Source organism: Hemitrygon akajei, chromosome 17 (genome assembly GCF_048418815.1).
Source record: "Hemitrygon akajei chromosome 17, sHemAka1.3, whole genome shotgun sequence".
Classification (NCBI taxonomy): domain Eukaryota; kingdom Metazoa; phylum Chordata; class Chondrichthyes; order Myliobatiformes; family Dasyatidae; genus Hemitrygon; species Hemitrygon akajei.
Genome location: NC_133140.1, coordinates 5,639,560 through 5,658,385, shown reverse-complemented (window position 1 = coordinate 5,658,385; position 18,826 = coordinate 5,639,560). Strand labels below are relative to the sequence as shown.

Genomic DNA, 18,826 nt, shown 5'->3' with positions numbered 1-18,826 from the left:
GGCAATGGAGTTGAGCTCCACTGAAGAATTATCTATATCTGCACTTCTTGGCTCTGCACTCCCTAGCAGTCTGCCCAGATCAATAGCTAATCCTCTGGTTAGACACACTTTGCGTATATGGGCTCAGTTCAGGAAATGCTCTGGTTTCCAGGGGTTTTCCATTTCTAGCCCTGTCGCACATAATCACCTTTTTTTACCTACCACGTTCGATTCAGCATTCCATGTTTGGTACAGGAAGGGCATTAGACATTTTGAAGATCTCTTCATTGATAACCGCTTCGCTTCTTTTCAACAGCTCTCTGTTAAGTTCAACCTGCCTAACGCTCACTTTTTCAGATATTTCCAAATCCGACACTTTACTGCTCCTTTAATTCCTAACTTTCCTGAAATGCCTGCGAAAAATGCTATGGACCTATTTCTCTCCATTAATCCACTAGGTAAAGGTTTAATTTCAATTATCCGAGATAAACTAGCAGCCTTACGACGGGCCCCTGTGGATAAAATTAAAATGGCCTGGGAGCAGGATTTAAATATCTCCTTATCCGAGGAGAGCTGGGACTCAGTTCTCAAATCGGTTAACTCAACCTCCCTTTGTGCTCGCCATTGTCTCTTACAGTTTAAGATTGATCATAGAGCCCATATGTCTAAATCTAAACTATCTCGATTCTACCCTAGCATTAGTCCGCTCTGTGATAAATGCAAGAGGGGCGTGGCCTCTCTCATCCATATGTACTGGCTGTGTCCTAGCTTGGAGAAATTCTGGAAAGATGTCTTCACTACCCTATCGGGTATTCTGAATCAGCACCTAGAACCTAACCCCTTAATTGCTCTGTTCGGTTTTTGGGGCAAGACAGATTTATGTCTGAGTCCAACCAAATGCCGAATACTATCCTTTGCCTCTCTCCTGGCGAGACGCTTGATCCTCCTTAGATGGAGAGATGTTGCCCCGCCCACTCATGCGCAATGGCTTAACGACATTATGGCCTGCTTGGACCTCGAAAAAATTCATTATTCAGTTCTCAATTCGGATTTAAAGTTCCATAAGATCTGGGGGCCTTTTATCGAGTACTTTCATAACCTTCCTCTTGACTAGGGTTTTTTTTTCTTTTCAGTCCCTTGCTTTCAGCTCCCTTTTTTTTTCTGGTAGTAGGCATTATTATCCTCTGTTGCTAAGTGTATTTACAGTCCGGGAGTTTGACTGTCCGGATTTATACTCCCTATATTGTGTTGTGGTTGGTCTGGAATTGTTTTTTTTTCTTGTGTTGTGGGGTTTGGGGAGGACACTAAGCTCACTTGTCTTTAATTTAGGTGCTTTTTTGTTAAATTCTCTTCCTGTGTAGCATATTGTTATTGTATGCTTAACCTTGCTCTGTATTAATGCTCCTCATTGGGATTTGGGGTTTTTAATTTTGTAAAATGTTTTGAAAAACTAATAAAAAAATTTATAAAAAAAAGAAAGAAAGAAAGAAAGAAATCAGGAGGGCTAAAAGAAGACATGAGGTTGCTTTGCAGTCAAGGTGAAGGATAATCCTAAGAGCTTCTACAGGTATACTAAGAGCAAAAGGACAGTAAGGGATAAAATTGGTCCTCTTGAAGATCAGAGTATTCGGCTATGTATGGAACCAAAAGAAACGGGGGAGATCTTAGATGGTGTTTTTTCATCTGTATTTACTAAGGAAACTGGCAAGGAATCTATGGAAATAAGGCAAACAAGTAGTGAGGTCTTGGAACCTATACAGATTGAAGAGGAGGAGGAGCTTGCTGTCTTGAGGCAAATCAGCATAGGTAAATCCCCAGGACCTGACAGGGTATTCCCTTGGACTTTGAAGGAGACTAGTGCTGAAATTGCAGAGGCCCTGGCAGATATATTTAAAATGTCGGTATCTATGGGTGAGGTGCCAGAGGATTGGAGGATAGCTCATGTTGTTCTGTTGTTTAAAAAAGGCTCTAAAAAGAATCCAGGAAATTGTAGGCCAGTAAGCGTGATGTCAGTAGTAGGTAAATTACTGGATGGAGTACTAAGAGATAGGATCTACAAACATTTGGATAGACAGAGAGAGTCAACATGGCCTTGTGTGTGGTAGGTCATGTTTAACCAATGTATTAGAGTTTTTCGAGAAGGTTCCCAGGAAAGTGGATGAAGGGAAGGCAGTGGATGTTGTCTACATGGACTTCAGTAAGGCCTTTGACAAGGTCCCTCATGGGAGGTTAGTTAAAGCTGATTTATACTTCTGCGTAGCAATGCTAGTTAGCAGTGGGGTTTCTATGTCACTGTGTAGTTTCTTTGTGTGCTTCAAACAATGGCGACTGACTGCATCATGTTGGAGTTGAAGCTAATAAATATTGAACAAGGGTTATTTTTATTGAAATTACTGCAACACAGAAAAGAGAGAAAACATCAGAGGAGATGGTATGACCATTGAATGGATTGAGGCAGAAGGGGGATGAATTTTCTGTGCTTGTCTGGCCACTGAGAGATACAGACAAAGAAATGCATTTCAAATATTTTCGGATGTTGGCAGGTAGATTTGACGATTTGGTTCATCGTTTCCAACCATTTATTTTGCATCAGTGTACACACAGCGCCTACAGAAAGGAGGAAATGCGATGCTACCAAGCGGACCGATCACAGTTGTTGCTGTCTGCGTCACTGTGACACGCAGTTACATTTTTGGAGAGGTGCGTGTCAGGCTATGGCGTAGGATAGGGTGTAGGGTACAGTGTAGGTTACGCGGCTACAGCGTACTTATGACATTAATTTGACGCAAAAGTATAAATCAGCCTTTTGGAAGATTCAGTCGCTAGGTATACATGGTTAGGTAGTAAATTGGATTAGACATTGGCTCAATGGGAGAAGCCAGGGAGTGGTAGTGGAGGATTGCTTCTCTGAGTGGAGGCCTGTGACTGGTGTTGTGCCACAGGAATCAGTGCTGGGCTCATTGTAATTTGTCATCAATATCAATGATCTGGATGATAATGTGGTAAATTGGATCAGCAAATTTGCTGATGATACAAAGACTGGAGGTGTAGTAGACAGTGAGGAAGGTTTTCAAAGCTTGCAGAGGAACTTGGACCAGCTGGAACAATGGGCTGACAAACGGCTGATGGAGTTTAATGCAGTGACGTATTGCACTTTGGAAGGACAAACCAAGGTAGAGCATAAAGGTAAATGGTAGGGCACTGAGGAGTGCAGTAGAACAGAGGGATCTGGGAATACAGATACATAATTCCCTAAAAGTGGCATCACAGGTGGACAGGGTTGTAAAGAGAGCTTTTGGCACATTGGCCTTTATAAATCAAAGTACTGAGTATAAGAGTTGGAATGTTATGGTGAGGTTGTATTAAGACATTGGTGAGGCCGAATTTGGTGTATTGTGTGCAGTTTTGGTCTTCACCCTTCATGGGTGTCTACTGATGAAGGGTTTCGGCTCAAAACGTTGTCACTATCTCCTCCCATAGATGCTGTCTGGCCTGCTGAGTTCTGCCAGCATTTTGTGTTTTTATTTATTTCCAGCATCTGCAGATTCACTTGTGTTGCCTTTGAAAGAGTGCAGAGAAGGTTTACAAAGATGTTGCTGGGACTTGAGAAACTGAGTTACAAAGAAAGGTTGAATAGGTTAGGACTTTATTCCCTGAAGCGTAGAAGAATGAGGGGAGATTTGATAGACGTGTATAAAACTATGGTGGGTATAGATAGCGTGAATGCAAGCAGGCTGTTTCCACTGAGACTAGGGGAGAAAAAAACCAGAGGACATGGGTTAAGGGTGAAAAATTAAAAGATTAAAGGGAACATTAGGGGGAGCTTCTTCACACAGAGTTGTGGGAGTGTGGAATGAACTGCCAGCTGAAGTGGTGAATGAAGGCTCACTTAATAACATTTAAGAAAAACTTGGACAGGTAAATGGATGAGACGGGTAGGGAGGGATATGGTCTCGGTGCAGGTCAGTGGGACTAGGCAGAAAAATGGTTCGGCACAGCCAAGAAGGGCCAGAAGACCTGTTTCTGTGCTGTAATGTTCTATGTTTCTATGATGATTTCTGAAAGCTCCAGCACATCCTCTTTCTTAATGTCTATATGCTCAAGCTTTTCAATCCACCGTAAGTCATCTCTACAATCACCAAGATCCTTTTCCATAGTGAATACTGAAGCAAGGTATTCATTAAGTATCTCTGCTATCTCCTTTGGTTTCATAGAAACTATTCCCGTGTCACACTTGAATGATCCAATTCTCTCATGTCTTATCCGCTTGCTCTTCACATACTTGTAGAATGCCTTGGGGTTTTCCTTAATCCTGCTCGCCAAGGCCTTCTCATAGCCCCTTCTGGCCCTCCTAATTTCATTCTTAAGCTCCTTCCTGCTAGCCTTATAATCTTCTAGATCTCTATCATTACTTAGTTTTTCGAACCTTTGGTAAGCTTTTCTTTTCTTCTTGACTAGATTTTCAACAGCCTTTGTACACCACAGTTCCTGTACCCTTCCAGCCATTTCCTGTCTCAGTGGAACATGCTATGCAGAATGCCACGCAAATATCCCTTGAACTTTTAGAAATACAGAAACATAGTTGTGCCGAACATGTCCCTACCTTAGAAATTACCATAGCCCTCTATTTTTCCTCTTACTACAATTAAACACTTTCCTAACTTGTCTGTACCTATCCCTCTGCAATGCTATGGTAAAGGAGATAGAATTGTGATCACTATCTCCAAAATGCTCTCCCACTGAGAGACTTGACACCCGACCAGATTCATTTCCCAATACCAGATCAAGTACAGACTCTCCTCTTGTAGGCTTATCTACATATTGTGTCAGGAAACTTTACTGAAAATGCGAACAAATTCCACCCCATCTAAACCCCTTGCTCTAGGAAGATGCCAATCAATATTTGGTAAATTGAAATCTCCCACCCCGACAACCACGTTATTATTAAACCTCTCCAGAATCTGTCTCCCTATCTGTTCCTCGACATCCCTGTTACCATTGGGTGGTCTATAAAAAACATCCAGCTGATGTATTGACCCCTTCCTGCATCAAATTTAACTACCTAGCAAGTCAAGCACTTTAAGTCAATGTATACAAAATATATTGTAACATTCTAAATTATGGGAGAGAGCGCGTCCAACTCCTTATCAAAAACCCAGGTTTTACCAGGCTTTCAGCCAGATGAACATACAAAACAGTATTCCATGTGAACTGTACATTTCTTCAGGCACACCCAGTACATTAAATCTAAAACAACTGTTAAACTTAAAATATTTTTTGCCTGAGAACTTCCATATTTGATCCTCTGATAACTTTAAAGAGCCATTCTTCAAGCAGTCAAATTAATTATATGAAATATTCCCATAATGTATCAGGTAACATAATGTATCATCATATCTGCTTTGCATCACTGCTTTGATCACCAGAGAACTCCCAGTGTAAAACATTACGTGGATATCTGCAGTTAAAGCAAAAATGTTCATGATATATATATATATCTCTCTCTCTTTCATAGAGCTAATGAAATGTATATGCCTAACAAATTCTACATTTCTTAAAATAACATGCAATCAATGTCCAATATGTCCCACATTCTACATTTATCATTGCATACCTGTGTATTCATACTTAGAGCAGGATATATCAACTGTGTTTTCCAGTTGTACACCTATAATATCTGACAGCAACATACGAAAGTCTTCATAAAGTACTTTCCTGGAGAGAGAGAGAGCAAGAGAGAGAGAAAAACGAAATAAACAGCTTAACCTCAACTAAATACATTAGATCACACATTCAATTAAATTTTAACACTGATTGGATGAAAAAAAAATTATGAGGGGTGATTGATAAATTCATGGCCTAAGGGATAAGGAGCCAATTTTAGAAAACCTAGCACATGTATTTTTCAACATAGTCCCCTCCTACATTTACACACTTAGTCCAGTGGTCGTGGAGCATACGGATCCTTTCTTTATAGAAATCGGCATCTTGGACCCCCAGAAGAGGTCCACAGCAGGGTGATTGATGTTTGTGGCCTGAGGTAGGAGGAGATGAGTTATACAGCTCTCGTTACATGCACATGCAGGTCAACTGTTTGAGTGATTATGCAGAAAGTTTGAAGTTTCATTACCGCTAGACTAAGTGTGTAAATGTAAGTGGGGACTATGTTGAAAAATTAATGTGCTAGATTTTCTGAAATTGACTGCTTTTACCCTAGGCTACGAACTTATCAATCACTCCTCGTACAAGTGAACAATATGTAACCCTGAAATAATGAAATAAGGCACCCAATGCCAAATAAAAACAGAAAATACTGGAAATACACAGATCTGGCCGCATTCGTGGTATATGAAACAATTCTAATGGATTACCTATCATCAGAACTGAGGAAAGTTGAAAACAATAAAATGATTACATTGCAGAGTTAGCAGGAAAGGCAGAAAGTTCCAAGACCACAAGACATAGGAACAGAATTAGGTCATTTGGCCCTTTGAGCCTGCTCCACCATTAAATCATGACTGATCCTTTTTTCACCTCTTCAGCCCCACTCCCTGGCCTTCTCCCTGCAACGTTTGATGCTGAGCCCAAACAAGAACCTATCAAGTTCTGTCTTAATTATATCCAATGACCTGGCCTCCACAGCAACCTGCGGTAACAAATTCTACAAATGCGCCACCCTCTGGCTAAAAAAATTACTCTGCATCTCTGTTTTAAATGGTTGCCCCTCTATTCTGAGGCTGTGCTCTTAACATCTTTTCACATCTATTCTGTCTAGGCCTTTCAACATTCGAAAAGCTTCAATGAGATCCCTCCTCATTCTTCTAAATTCCAATCAGTACAGTCCCAGAGCTACCAAACATTCCTGGTATGATTATCCTTTCATTTCCGGAAATATCCTTGTGAACCTCCTCTGCCGGCACATCTTTTCTTAGATAAGGAGCCCAAAACTGTTCAGAACACTCAAGGTGAGGCCTCAACAGTGCCTTGTAAAGCCTCAGCATCACATCCCTGCTCTTGTATTCTAGACCTCTTCAAATGAATGCTAACTTAGCATTTGCCTTCCTCACCACCAACTCAACCTGCAAGTTAACCTTTAAGGTGTTCTGCACAAGTGCCTTGACATCTCAAATTTTTGGATTTTCTCCAGGTTGAGAAAATAGTCTGCACATTTATTTCTACTACCAAAATCCATGACCATGCATTTTCCAACATTGTGTTTCATTTGCCACTCTCTTGCCCATTCTCCTAATCTGTCAAAGTCCTTCTGCAGCCTGCCTGCTTCCTAAATGCTACCTGCTCCTGCGCCAATCTTCGTATCATTTGCAAACTCGGCAAGCCAAATATTCCATCATCTAAATCATTGATATACAGCATAAAAAGAAGTCCCAATACTGACCCTTTCAGAACACCACCAGTAACTGGCTGTCAACCGGAAAAGGGTCCTTTTATTCCCACTCGCTGCCTCCAACCAATCAGCCATTGCTCTAACTATGGTAGTAACTTGCCTGTAATACCATGGGCTCTTAACTTGGTGTGGCACCTTATCAAAGGCCTTCTGAAAGTCCAAATATCCAACATCCACTACGTCCCTTTTATCTCCTCAAAGAAATCCAATAGGTGTTTCATGCTGACTTTGTCCTATTTTGTCCTGTATCACCAAGTGCTTTATAACCTCATCCTCAACAACTGACTCCATCATCTTCCCAACCACTGAGGTCAAGCTAACTGGTCTATAATTTCCTTTCTGCTGCCTTCCTCCTTTCTCGAAGAGTGGAGTGACATTTGCAGTTTTCCAGCCAGAATCCAATGATTTTTGAAAGATCATTACTAATCCCTCAACAATCTCTACCGCTACCTCTTTCAGAACCCTAGTGTGCAGTTCATCTGGTCCTGGCGACTTATGTACACTTAATTCTTTCAGCTTTTTGAGCACCTTCTCCCTTGTAATAGTAACTGCATTCACTTCTCTTCCCTTACACCCTTCAACATCTGGCACACTGCTGGTGACTTCCACAGTGAAGACCGATGACTCACAACTCATTTAGTTCATCTGTCATTCTTGTGCCCTGTTATTATTGCTCTGGCCTCATTTTCTAGCGATCCCATTTCCACTCTCATCTCTCCTTTATTTTTTACATACTTAAAAAAGCTTTTGCTATCTACAGTGATAGTGTTCGCTAATTTGCTTTCATACCTCATCTTTTGTCTCCGAATGATTCTATTAGCTGCTGTCTTGTACGTTTTTAAAAGCTTCCCAATCCTCTGTCTTTCTAATTTTTGCTTTGACTTCCCTTGTTAGACACAGTTCTACTATTTTGCCAGCACCTTCCTCATTATTCCCAGAAACTCACACCACTGCTGCTCTGCTGTCATCCCAGCCAGCATCTCCTTCCAATTTACTTTGGCCAAATCCTCTCTCATATCACTGTAATTTCCTTTACTACATTGAAATTCTGCTATGCCAGACTTTACTCTCTCCCCAAGTTTCAAGCTGAACTCAATCATATTGTGACACTAAGGTTCTTTTACTTAAGCTCTGCAATGACTTCGGTTCATTACGTAACACCTAATCCAGTATACCTGGTCCCCTAGTATGCTCAATGGCAAACTGCTCTAAAAAGCAACCTCGTACATGTTCAACAAACTCACTCACTTGAAATCCATTACCAACCCAATTTTCCCAATCGACCTGCATGTTGAAATCTCCCATGACTATCATAACATTGCCCTTTTGACACACGTATTCTATTTCCCATTGTAATCTGTGGTCTACATTCCAGCTACTGTTGGGAGGCCTGTACATAACTGGCACAGGGTCCTTTCACCATTTCAGTATCTTAACTTAAGCCACAAAGAATAAACACATTGGTATCTCCCTAGAGTGAGGGATGGAGTTTGTTAGGTGTGTTCAGGAAGGTTTCGTGATACAGTATGTAGGTAAACCTACAAGAGGAGAGGCTGTACTTGATCTGGTATTGGGAAATGAACCTGGTCAGGTGTCAGGTCTCTCAGTGGGAGAGCATTTTGGAGATGGTGATCACAATTCTATCTTTCCCATAGTACTGGAGAGGAATAGGAAGACAAGTTAGGAAAGTGTTTAATTGGAGTAAGGGGAAATATGAAGCTATCAGACAGGAACTTGGAAACATAGAAAACATACAGCACAATACAGGCCCTTCGGCCCACAAAGCTGTGCCAAACATGTCCCTACCTTAGAACTACCTATGCTTTAGCCATAGCCCTCTATTCTTCTAAGCTCCATGTAGCCATCCAGGAGTCTCTTAAAAGACCCTATCGTTTCCGCCTCCACCACTGCCAGCAACAGCCCATTCCACGCACTCACCACTCTCTACGTAAAAAACTTACCCCTGACATCTCTTCTGTACCTAGTTTCAAGCATCTTAAAATGATGCCCTCTCATGCTAACCATTTCAGCCCTGGGGAGAAGCCTCTGACTATCCACAAGATCAATGGCTCTCATTATCTTGCACAAGCATAAATTGGGAACGGATGCTCTCAGGGAAATGTATGGCAGAAAAGTTCAGGGGATATTTGTGTGGCGTTCTGCATAGGTATGTTCCAATGAGTCAGGGAAAGGATGGTAGAGTACAGGAACCGTGGTGTACAAAGGCTGTTGAAAATCTAGTCAAGAAGAAAATAAAAGCTTACCAAAGGTTCAAAAAACTAGTTAATGATAAAGATCTAGAAGATTATAAGGCTAGCAGGAAGGAGCTTAAGAACGAAAATAGGAGAGCCAGAAGGGGCCTTGAGAAGGCCTTGGCGAGCAGAATTAAGGAAAATCCCAAGGCATTCTACAAGTATGTGAAGAGCAAGTGAATAAAACTTGACAGAACAGGATCACTCAAATGTGACAGGGGAAATGTTTTTATGGAACCAGAGGAGATAGCAGAGATACTTAATGAATACTTTGCTTCAGTATTCACTATGGAAAAGGGTCTTGGCGATTGCAGGGATGACTTACAGCTGACTGATAAGCTTGAGAATATAGACATTAAGAAAGAGGATGTGCTGGAGATTTTGGAAAGCATCAAGTTGGAAAAGTCTCTGGGACCGGATGAGATGTAGCTCAGGCTACTGTAGGAGGTGAGGGAGATTACTGAGCCTCTGGCAACGATCTTTGCATCATAAATGAGGACAGGAGAGGTTTCGGAGGATTGAAGGGTTGCGGATGTCGTTCCCTTATTCAAGAAAGGGAGAAGGGATAGCCCAGGAAATTATAGTCCAGTGAGTCTTACTTTAGTGGTTGGTAAGTTGATAGAGAAGATCGTGTGAGGCAGAATTTATGAACATTTGGAGAGGCATAATATGATTAGCAATAGTCAGCATGGCTTTGTCAAAGCCAGGTCGTGACTTACATGCCTGATTGAATGTTTTGAGGATGCAACCAAACACATTGATGAAGGCAGAGCCATAGATGTACTTTATATGGATTTTAGCAAGACATTTGATAATGTACCCCATGTGAGGCTTATTGAGAAAGTAAGAAGACATGGGATCTAAAGGGACACTGCTTTGTGGATCCAGAACTGGCTTGCCCAGAGTGGTTGTAGAAGGGTCATATTCTGCATGGAAGCCGGTGACCAGTGGTGTGCCTCAGGGATCTGTTCTGGGACAACTACTCTTCGTGATTTTTATAAATGACCTGGATGAGGAAGTGGAGGAATGGCCTAGTAAATTTGCTGATGACACAAAGGTTGGGGGCGTTGTGGATAGTGTGGAAGGCTGTCAGAGGTTACAGTGGGACATTGATAGAATGCAAAACTGGGCTGAGAAGTGGCAAATGGAGTTCAACCCAGATTAAGTGTGAAGTGGTTCATTTTTGTAGGTCAAATATGATGACAGAATGGCAAGATTCTTGGCAGTGTGGAGGAACAGAGGGATCTTGGGGTCCGAGTCCATAGGACACTCAAAGCTGCTACACAGATTGACTCTGTGGCTAAGAAGGCATACGATCCATTGGCCTTCATCAAACGTGGGAGTGAGTTTAAGAGCCGATAGGTAATGTTGCAACTATTTAGTAAAATTGGATAGGTATATGGACAGGAAAGGAATGGAGGATTATGGGCTGAGTGCGGGCCAGTGGGACTAGGTGATAGTAAGCATTTGGCACGGACGAGAAGGGCTGAGATGGCCTTTTTCCGTGCTGTAATTGTTATATGGTTATATAGGACCCTGGTCAGACTCCACTTGGAGTAAGTACTGTGCTCAGTTCTGGTCACCTCACTACAGGAAGGACGTGGAAACCATAGAAAGGGTGCAGAGAAGACTTACAAAGATGTTGCGTGGATTGGGGAGCATGTCTTATGAGAATAGGTTGTGTGAACTCAGCCTTTTCTCCTTGGAGCGATGGAGGATGAGAGGTGACCTGATCGAGGTGTACAAGATAATGAGAGGCATTGATCGTGTTGGTAGAGGCTTTTTCCCAGAGCTGAAATGGCTAGCACAAGAGGGCATAGTTTTAAGGTGCTTGGAAGTAGGTACAGAGGAGACATCTGGGGTAAGTTTTTTTTACACAGAGTCATGAGTGCATGAAAGGGGCTGCCGGCGGCGGCGGCAGAATCGATAGGTTCTTTTATGAGACTCCTGGATGGATACATGGAGCTTAGAAAAATACAGGGCTATGCGTAATCCTAGGTAGTTCTAAAGTAAGAATATGTTTGGCACAGCTTTGTGGGCCGAAGGGCCTGTATTGTGCTGTACGTTTTCTATGTTTCCATGTTTCTGTCTTCAGACCCTATGTCACATCTTTCTACTGATTTGATGACATTCTTTACCAGCAGAGCCATGCCACCCCTCTGCCGACCTTCTGATCCCTCCAATACATGTAACCTTGTACATTCAGCTTCCAACTACAATCATCCTTCAGCCACGATTAAGTGATGTCCACAATATCATACCTGACAATCTGTAATAGTGTAACAAGATTATATCTTTTACTCCATGCATTGAGATATAACACCTTTGAGTACTGCATTTGCTACCCATTTTGATTCTGCATGCCTAATCCACTGATACTCACCTTGTTGGCTGTAGTTTTGTCCTTTCATCTGCCTGCCCTTCCTGACAGACTGCAGGCTACCTTTGCGTGTTACCTTCCATCCTACCCAGAGGACCTTCACCCCAGTTCCCACCCCTGACAGTGTAAATTAGTCTAAACCCTCCCCGACAGCTCTAACAAACCTGCCCGTGAGAATATTAGACTCCTCGAGTTCAGTGCAACTCGTCACTTTTGAGCTGGTCATACCTCCCACAGAAGAGATCCCAATGATCGAACCTGAAACCCTGCTCCCTGTACCAGCTACTCAGCCAAACATTAATCTGCCATATCATCTTGTTTCTACACTCAGTGGCACTCGGCACAGGCAGCAATCCAGAAATTACTACCCTGGAGGTCCTGCTTCTCAGCTTTCTACCTGGGTCTCTAAAATCTCTTTTCATGACCACTTTGCTTTTCCTTCATATGTCAATGGTACCAATATGTACCAAGACATCTGGCAGGTAAGATCTGTGAATGTACTGTTGACTATGAGAGATGGTATGACACAAATCGTGGTAGTGCTAGCAGTAGGAATGAGGTAAACACTAAAGAATATGGCAAAACTCTAATAATTGGTATCTGATTGATCAAAACTCCCAATAGTAGGGCATCTGTCTCACTGGGGCATTTCTTTCTATATTCCCTTCAAATACATTGCAGTCTCATTTTTCTATATTTCTCCAAACGCACCAAGGACCTATTTCCACCGCTATCTTTAAACTTCACTATTTTTCCTTTTGATTCTCTGGGCCCCATTTCCTACACTCCTTTTCTAGAACTTGTTGAAAATCTCAATGAATTGTACTTGGGGCTCCACAAAGGGATAAGCTGTTGGTTCACAGCAACTTACCTCAGTGCTGAGATATGGTACTCTGCCCTTCTCCTGAGATCATCTGACTAACAAGAAACAAAACATTATATTAACGTACATATTAATAAAGAATCAGTTTTAACTATACGTGTATCACCAGAACTGTCCCGTTAATGGCTACATTTACCTCCATCAAATTGTTAGTTCTAAATATTTATCTGGAATATTGTTCTATTAGCTGAGTCAGAAAAGCTATATTCAGAAATGCATCTCATCGCTTCAATTAACAGTTACTTAAGGCTAAACAACATGAAGACTGACTGTGCTTTAATGCTCTCCCGCTTTAAGCTCTCCCATTTGCTTTGAATAAACTAATAAAAACTTCTCAAAAATATTTTTAAAATGTTCTCAACCTGCTATCTCTATTAAGAAACTAAAAATGCCAGCAACCACTGTAATTGTAAAGTATATAACCTGTCCCCACATCATAACAAATTACACACTTCATCTTATGTTTCAGTTTCTGCTCATTACTTCAGCTGGTATCATTTCACAACTTTGAACAAGATTTTTTTCCTGACAGTATGACAGTGACACTATAAAAGTGGTCATTCGGCTGCAAAGTCTTTTGTATATGAAAATTAATTAATAACAACAATAACAAGTGTCTTTTGTACAATGGTTGCCTTGTGTACATAATGCGACTAGTCCATTTGCTAATGAAAGAACCTCGCAATCTACACCATTCTTAAGTATCTGCTGCACCATGACACCCAAGTCATGAAATCAGCAGGTAGCTCCTCAGCACTATTTCATTCCTGTACACACAGCAAAATGCCTTGATCTTTTGATGTATCAATTTCATTTTGTTCTTTCTACAAGCAACCTTACCATTTTCTCCCTGCAAAAACTGCTTCTCACCTGCTTAAATTTATAGAGATCATTGGATTTTTCATGAAAGTTTAGTTGCAGAAGTTCATTTTGAAGCCCTGTCAGGAATGACTGACTCTGGATAAAATCAGGTACCACACAGTGTGTAAATGGCTGAGCACTAACCAGCAGACCGCGCTCTGTAAAGGAAGGCATAAAGGCAGAGATAAATATCTTGTCAAGAAGCAGCCAGCCTGCAAAAAATTAGACACAAGCATGTTACTCTATCAATTGAGATGCTTTGCAAAAATAAAAAGGAAAATAAGTAATCGCCACCTCTTACAGAATTCAAGGAAAAATATTTGTAGCCCATCACAAGTACCAATAAGTAATACTCGTTCCAATTACACTGCCTGGTGTATACTTGAACTCCTCCTCGTTGTGAGCTGAGCTCTCCATCTAGCTATGAATATTTGAACATACAAGATGTGCAGATTACTGTCTGTACTCCACATCAATTTCAATCAATACGTGTTAATATTGGTCCCCCATGACTATTTCAAGCACCACAAAATCATTTAACGGCTGATATTTTACATAGTGCCAATTTCCTTGACTTACTCATAATATCCTTTGGTTCTTCTAACACACAAACACCTACCAATCTGAGTGTGAGCAAATGAGTTCTGCACACTCCACCTGTCAGAAAATTCCAAATATTCCAAGGTGAAGAAGCTCTTTGTTATCTCAGCTCTGAATGTCTGATTCCATTTTAGAACTGTAATCCAAGCTCTGGACACTGACTCAAAGGAAAGACCAACTCCTCATTCCGAAACATCTTTTTTCCCTTAGAGATCAACACATTACTTCCATCTGAGGTAAAATAAACTCTGGATTTAAGTCAGAAACTAAAGATTATATGCCTTATAGCTCAACATCTCCAACTGTTAACACTGTGTAATTGTGAAAGCACCATCAGCCTCTAAAAAACAAAAACCGTCTGCCTTTCTAATTTATTTAATAGATATATTCGTGTTGTTGCATGATACATGCCTTCTGCTATAACCATGTCCATTAACTTAACCTTAAGCTAGTAAACAACCCCACACAGACTACACTAGGACTACAAATCTCAAGTCTTTCAACAACGTTATTCCTCAGTCCTCTAAAACCAGGACCGTATAGGCTCTGCCTTAGTCTATTCTTACAACAAAACATTGATACCAGCATTAATCTGATGAAAGTTCCCTCAATTAAAAGTGTATGCTTCTGTAGGTGAACAGAATCAGAATCAGTTTTTTTTAAATCACAAGAATTTGCTTTGCCACAGCAATAAATTGTAGACATAACAATTATAAATACAAAAATAATTAGCACAAAAGCAGTAAAATAGTGTTCATGAATTCATGCACTGTTCAGAAACCTGATAGCAAAGGGGAAGATGTGTGCCTAAATCAATGAGTGTGGGGCCTCAGGATCCTGTACCTCATCCCCAATGCTGGCAGTGAGGAGGTTTGGTCTCAATCCTGACGATTCCTAATGTTAGATGCTGTCTAGTTGAGGTACTTTATATTGAAGATGGCATCTACATTGTGGAGATTGTACCCATGATGGAACTGACTAGGTCTTTAGCCCTCTGAAGTCCCTTGCAATCCTATGCATTGGAGTGTCCATACCAGGCTGTGACGCAATCAATCAGAATGCATAGAAATTTGCAAGTACTGTATTTGCTGAATCTCCTCAAATACATAACAGAGCCTCCAGCACACCTTCTTCATGATTGCATCAGTGTGTTGGGCCCAGGATAGATTCTCCTGCGGAAGTTCAACAAAGCTGGAAATTCTTGTATTGAATTCCCTAAAGGTTAGCTTACAGATCCAATCAGTAATATGGAAGGCAAATGCAATGTTCGCACTCAGTTTGAGAGAACTAAAATATAAAGGCAAGGATGCAATGCTGAGTCACTGGTCAGACCACCTTTTGAGTGTTGCGAGCAATTTTGGGCCCCATAGCTAAGAAAGCTGGTACTGAAGAGAGTCCAGAGAGAAGGTTCATAAGAAAGATCCCAGGAACAAAAGGGTTAGTATACAAGCATTTGATGATTCAGGATCTGTACTACTAGAGTTTAGAAGAATGAGGGCATCTCACTGAAACTTACTGAATATTGCAATGCCTAGATTGACTAGAGGTGGAGAGAATGTCTCCAATAATAGGAGAGTATAGGACCAGAGGGCACAGCCACAGAATACAACTTTAGAACTCAGAGGATGTTTAGCCAGAGGATGGTGAATCTGTGGGATTCATTGCCAAAGATGGCAGTGGAAGCCATCAATACCCGAGACTACAAGAATGAAGAAATTTCATTTGATCATGCAAGATTCTTTGATAAACACAAGATTCTACATGTCAGAAACGTCCTGCCCCTGAATAATAGCAAAGGACAAATTCAAGGAAACAAAGTTTATTACAACAGGTCTGCAGAGCTGGGTGCCTTTAAACAAAGGACCCCGAGCCTTACACAGTTCCAACTTTTATATGTCTCTTTTAACTCCTCCCCTCCCAGCTCAGAAGAGCTGGGAAGTGCACATTCTTGAGCTTAGTACTCAGTACTTTTCCATTCCCTAATTGGAGTTGTCTTTCTTTTACAACCTGTAGCCCACCGTTGCATCCTCCATGTTATTATCAGTAGCTTATTTCACAGTCTCCATGGTTACACACTTGCAGCTTTAACGACTACCCCCCTCCCCCTTAGTCATCCTTGCGTTAGCAGTTTAGCAGAAGCTCAATATTTAACTCCTTCGGGTCACTGCACTCTTAATAACGTAATTACCTCTCACACTACAGATGCTGTAAATCTAGAACACACAAATGCTGGAGGAACTCATCAAGTCAGGCAACATCCATGGAGTGAAATAGATGCTGCCTGACCTGCTAAAATTCATTAGGTCACAAGAAGCTTTAGAATTTGAAACTAGTGGGAGAAGTATCAAAATAAACGACTGAACACGAGGAAATCTGCAGATGCTGGAAATTCAAACAACAACACACACAAAATGCTGGTGGAACACAGCAGGCTAGGCAGCATCTATAGGGAGAAGCGCTGTCGACGTTTCGGGGTCCTGACGAAGGGTCTCGGCACGAAAACGTCGACAGCGCTTCTCAAAATAAACGACTGGTTGTTTAGAATTGGAATAATTTATTACGCAGAGTATAATAAATCTTTCGAATTCTCTATCCCAAAAAAAATCAGGCAGGAATAAACTATCAGCCAGCTGTTTCATCCTGACATTGTTGGTGAAAGTCTCACGGGAGGGTCGTGTCTTTATTTCTCGTGTCGTTTAAAAAATGTATTCCTCGGCAATAAAGCGTCAGCCCTGACTAGGTGAACACATATTTGAATGCCATTGCAATATGGCTCTCTGTGCAGTTTGAGAGTTGCAGCTCGAACTTTGGGGCCTTTTGCCCTTCCCCTCACCGTGTGAATATTCGAGCCCCCGGCTCCAGGCCTTACTCACTCGCTCCTTCGTTTCCAGCAACAAGCGATTGAATTCTGCATCCTCCAGCTTCAGCTGCCTCTTTTTTCGACCCCCATTCTCAGAGTCAACCCAAAGCCTCTTTGAGTTCATGCCAATCAGAAAACAATTCAAATCCTTATTAACTCCAGCTCTTGTTTTTCGCTTAACTACATTACCCGATATCACCCGTACTGCCGCAGGTCCGTCACTTCCTGAAGAGCGCCACTTAAAAACCAAGATACTGTTGCAGTCATTGGAATTGCGCTCCCCCTGCAGCGCCCCTACTGGGAGAATCTGAATCAGGTTTCTTATCGATAATGCTCGAAGAATCCCAGCATCTTTTCTGTTTCCAGCATCTGAAGATTTTCTCGTTTGTGATGAAATATCGATTCTAAATTTCCCTTCATCGATGACCTGTTGAGTTTCCCCAGCATTTTGTGTATGTTGTTCAAGATTTCCAGCATCTACAGAACCTCTTGTATCTCCGGTTTATTATCACTGGCGTATGCGACGTTTAATTTATTGTTTTGATGCAGTAAACATACAAATATTATGAATTACAAAACAAATAAATAGTGGGAAAATGAGGGGAAATCATGGATGCATGAAGTATTCGGAAATCTAATGGTGGAGAAGCTGTACCTAAATTGTTGCATTAAGCCTTCATGATCTTCTACCTCCTCTCAGATGGCAGTAAGAAGAAGAAAGCTTGTCAATTGGTGCGATGCAATAGTGCCTGCGCCGAAGTAGTAAACAGAATGAAAGAACCATTCTGAGAAAAAATGTGCACAATAATTGATTAACATCTGCCATGGAATTTAACTCAAACATATGAAGTTAATCTAACGTTAATTTGTACCTTTGAAACCTTGGACCTTCGAAGTAATACATTTTGAGAAGTTAAATCAAGCAGAAGTGCTCTTGAGGAGTATTGTAGAACATAGCAATCTAAAGGTACAGGTGCATCGTTCTCTGAAAGTGGTGATACAGGTAGAGAAGTTGGCGAAGATCATGTTTGCCTTTATTGGACAAGGCATTATACTGGTGAAGGTGCAGAAAAGATTCAGAGAAATGTTGCAGAAACCAAGGGCTTCAGTTGTAAGTACAGTGAATAGACAGGCCGGGATGATTTCCTTGGAGCAAAGGAAGTCATAAGCTTCTTAATAGGAATTATATCATAAGGGGCAAAGATAACTGGGATAGTGACAGTTATTTTCCCTGTGGCAGGAGAATCTAAATATAGAGGGTATGGTATATGTTTAAAATGGAGGGCAAAGATATAAACAAGACCTAAGATGCATCACCCACCACTTTCTCACATAGTGGCTGGTATACTGAATGAGGTACCAGAGGAAATGGTAAAAATGTATACAATTACAAAGTTTATACATTTGAGAAAGTTCTCACATAAAAAAGGCTCAGGGGGATATAGCTGAATGCAAGCAAATGGGACTAACTCAGGAAGACAAATTAGTCTTACACCACAGAAACTCCCAAATGGGTTGGACATTATTAGCACTCACCATTCAGTATCAGGCCTTAACTCTGTTATGCATTTTGCAATTTTTATGTGTCTGTTTAGTTCCCCCCCCC

General features: G+C 41.3%; 1 protein-coding gene across 7 annotated transcripts in view; it reads right to left on the bottom strand.

Annotated features, from left to right (window-relative positions):
* ogfod1 (2-oxoglutarate and iron-dependent oxygenase domain containing 1) overlaps positions 1–17,445 on the bottom strand; it is a 72,679-nt gene extending 55,234 nt beyond the window's left edge. For 5 of the 7 annotated variants that reach the window (XM_073069605.1, XM_073069607.1, XM_073069606.1 and 2 more), the window contains exons 1-4: positions 17,194–17,445; positions 13,770–13,918; positions 12,888–12,934; positions 5,594–5,694 (exon numbers count right to left, since the gene is read on the bottom strand). In XM_073069605.1, the coding sequence (XP_072925706.1) occupies positions 5,594–5,694; positions 12,888–12,934; positions 13,770–13,918; positions 17,194–17,344 (448 nt within the window). In that variant the 5' untranslated portion in view covers positions 17,345–17,445. The remainder of the gene's footprint in view (positions 1–5,593; positions 5,695–12,887; positions 12,935–13,769; positions 13,919–17,193) is intronic. The other 2 variants (XM_073069611.1, XM_073069612.1) reach the window with 2 other exon arrangements.
* Positions 17,446–18,826: the final 1,381 nt, after the last annotated feature.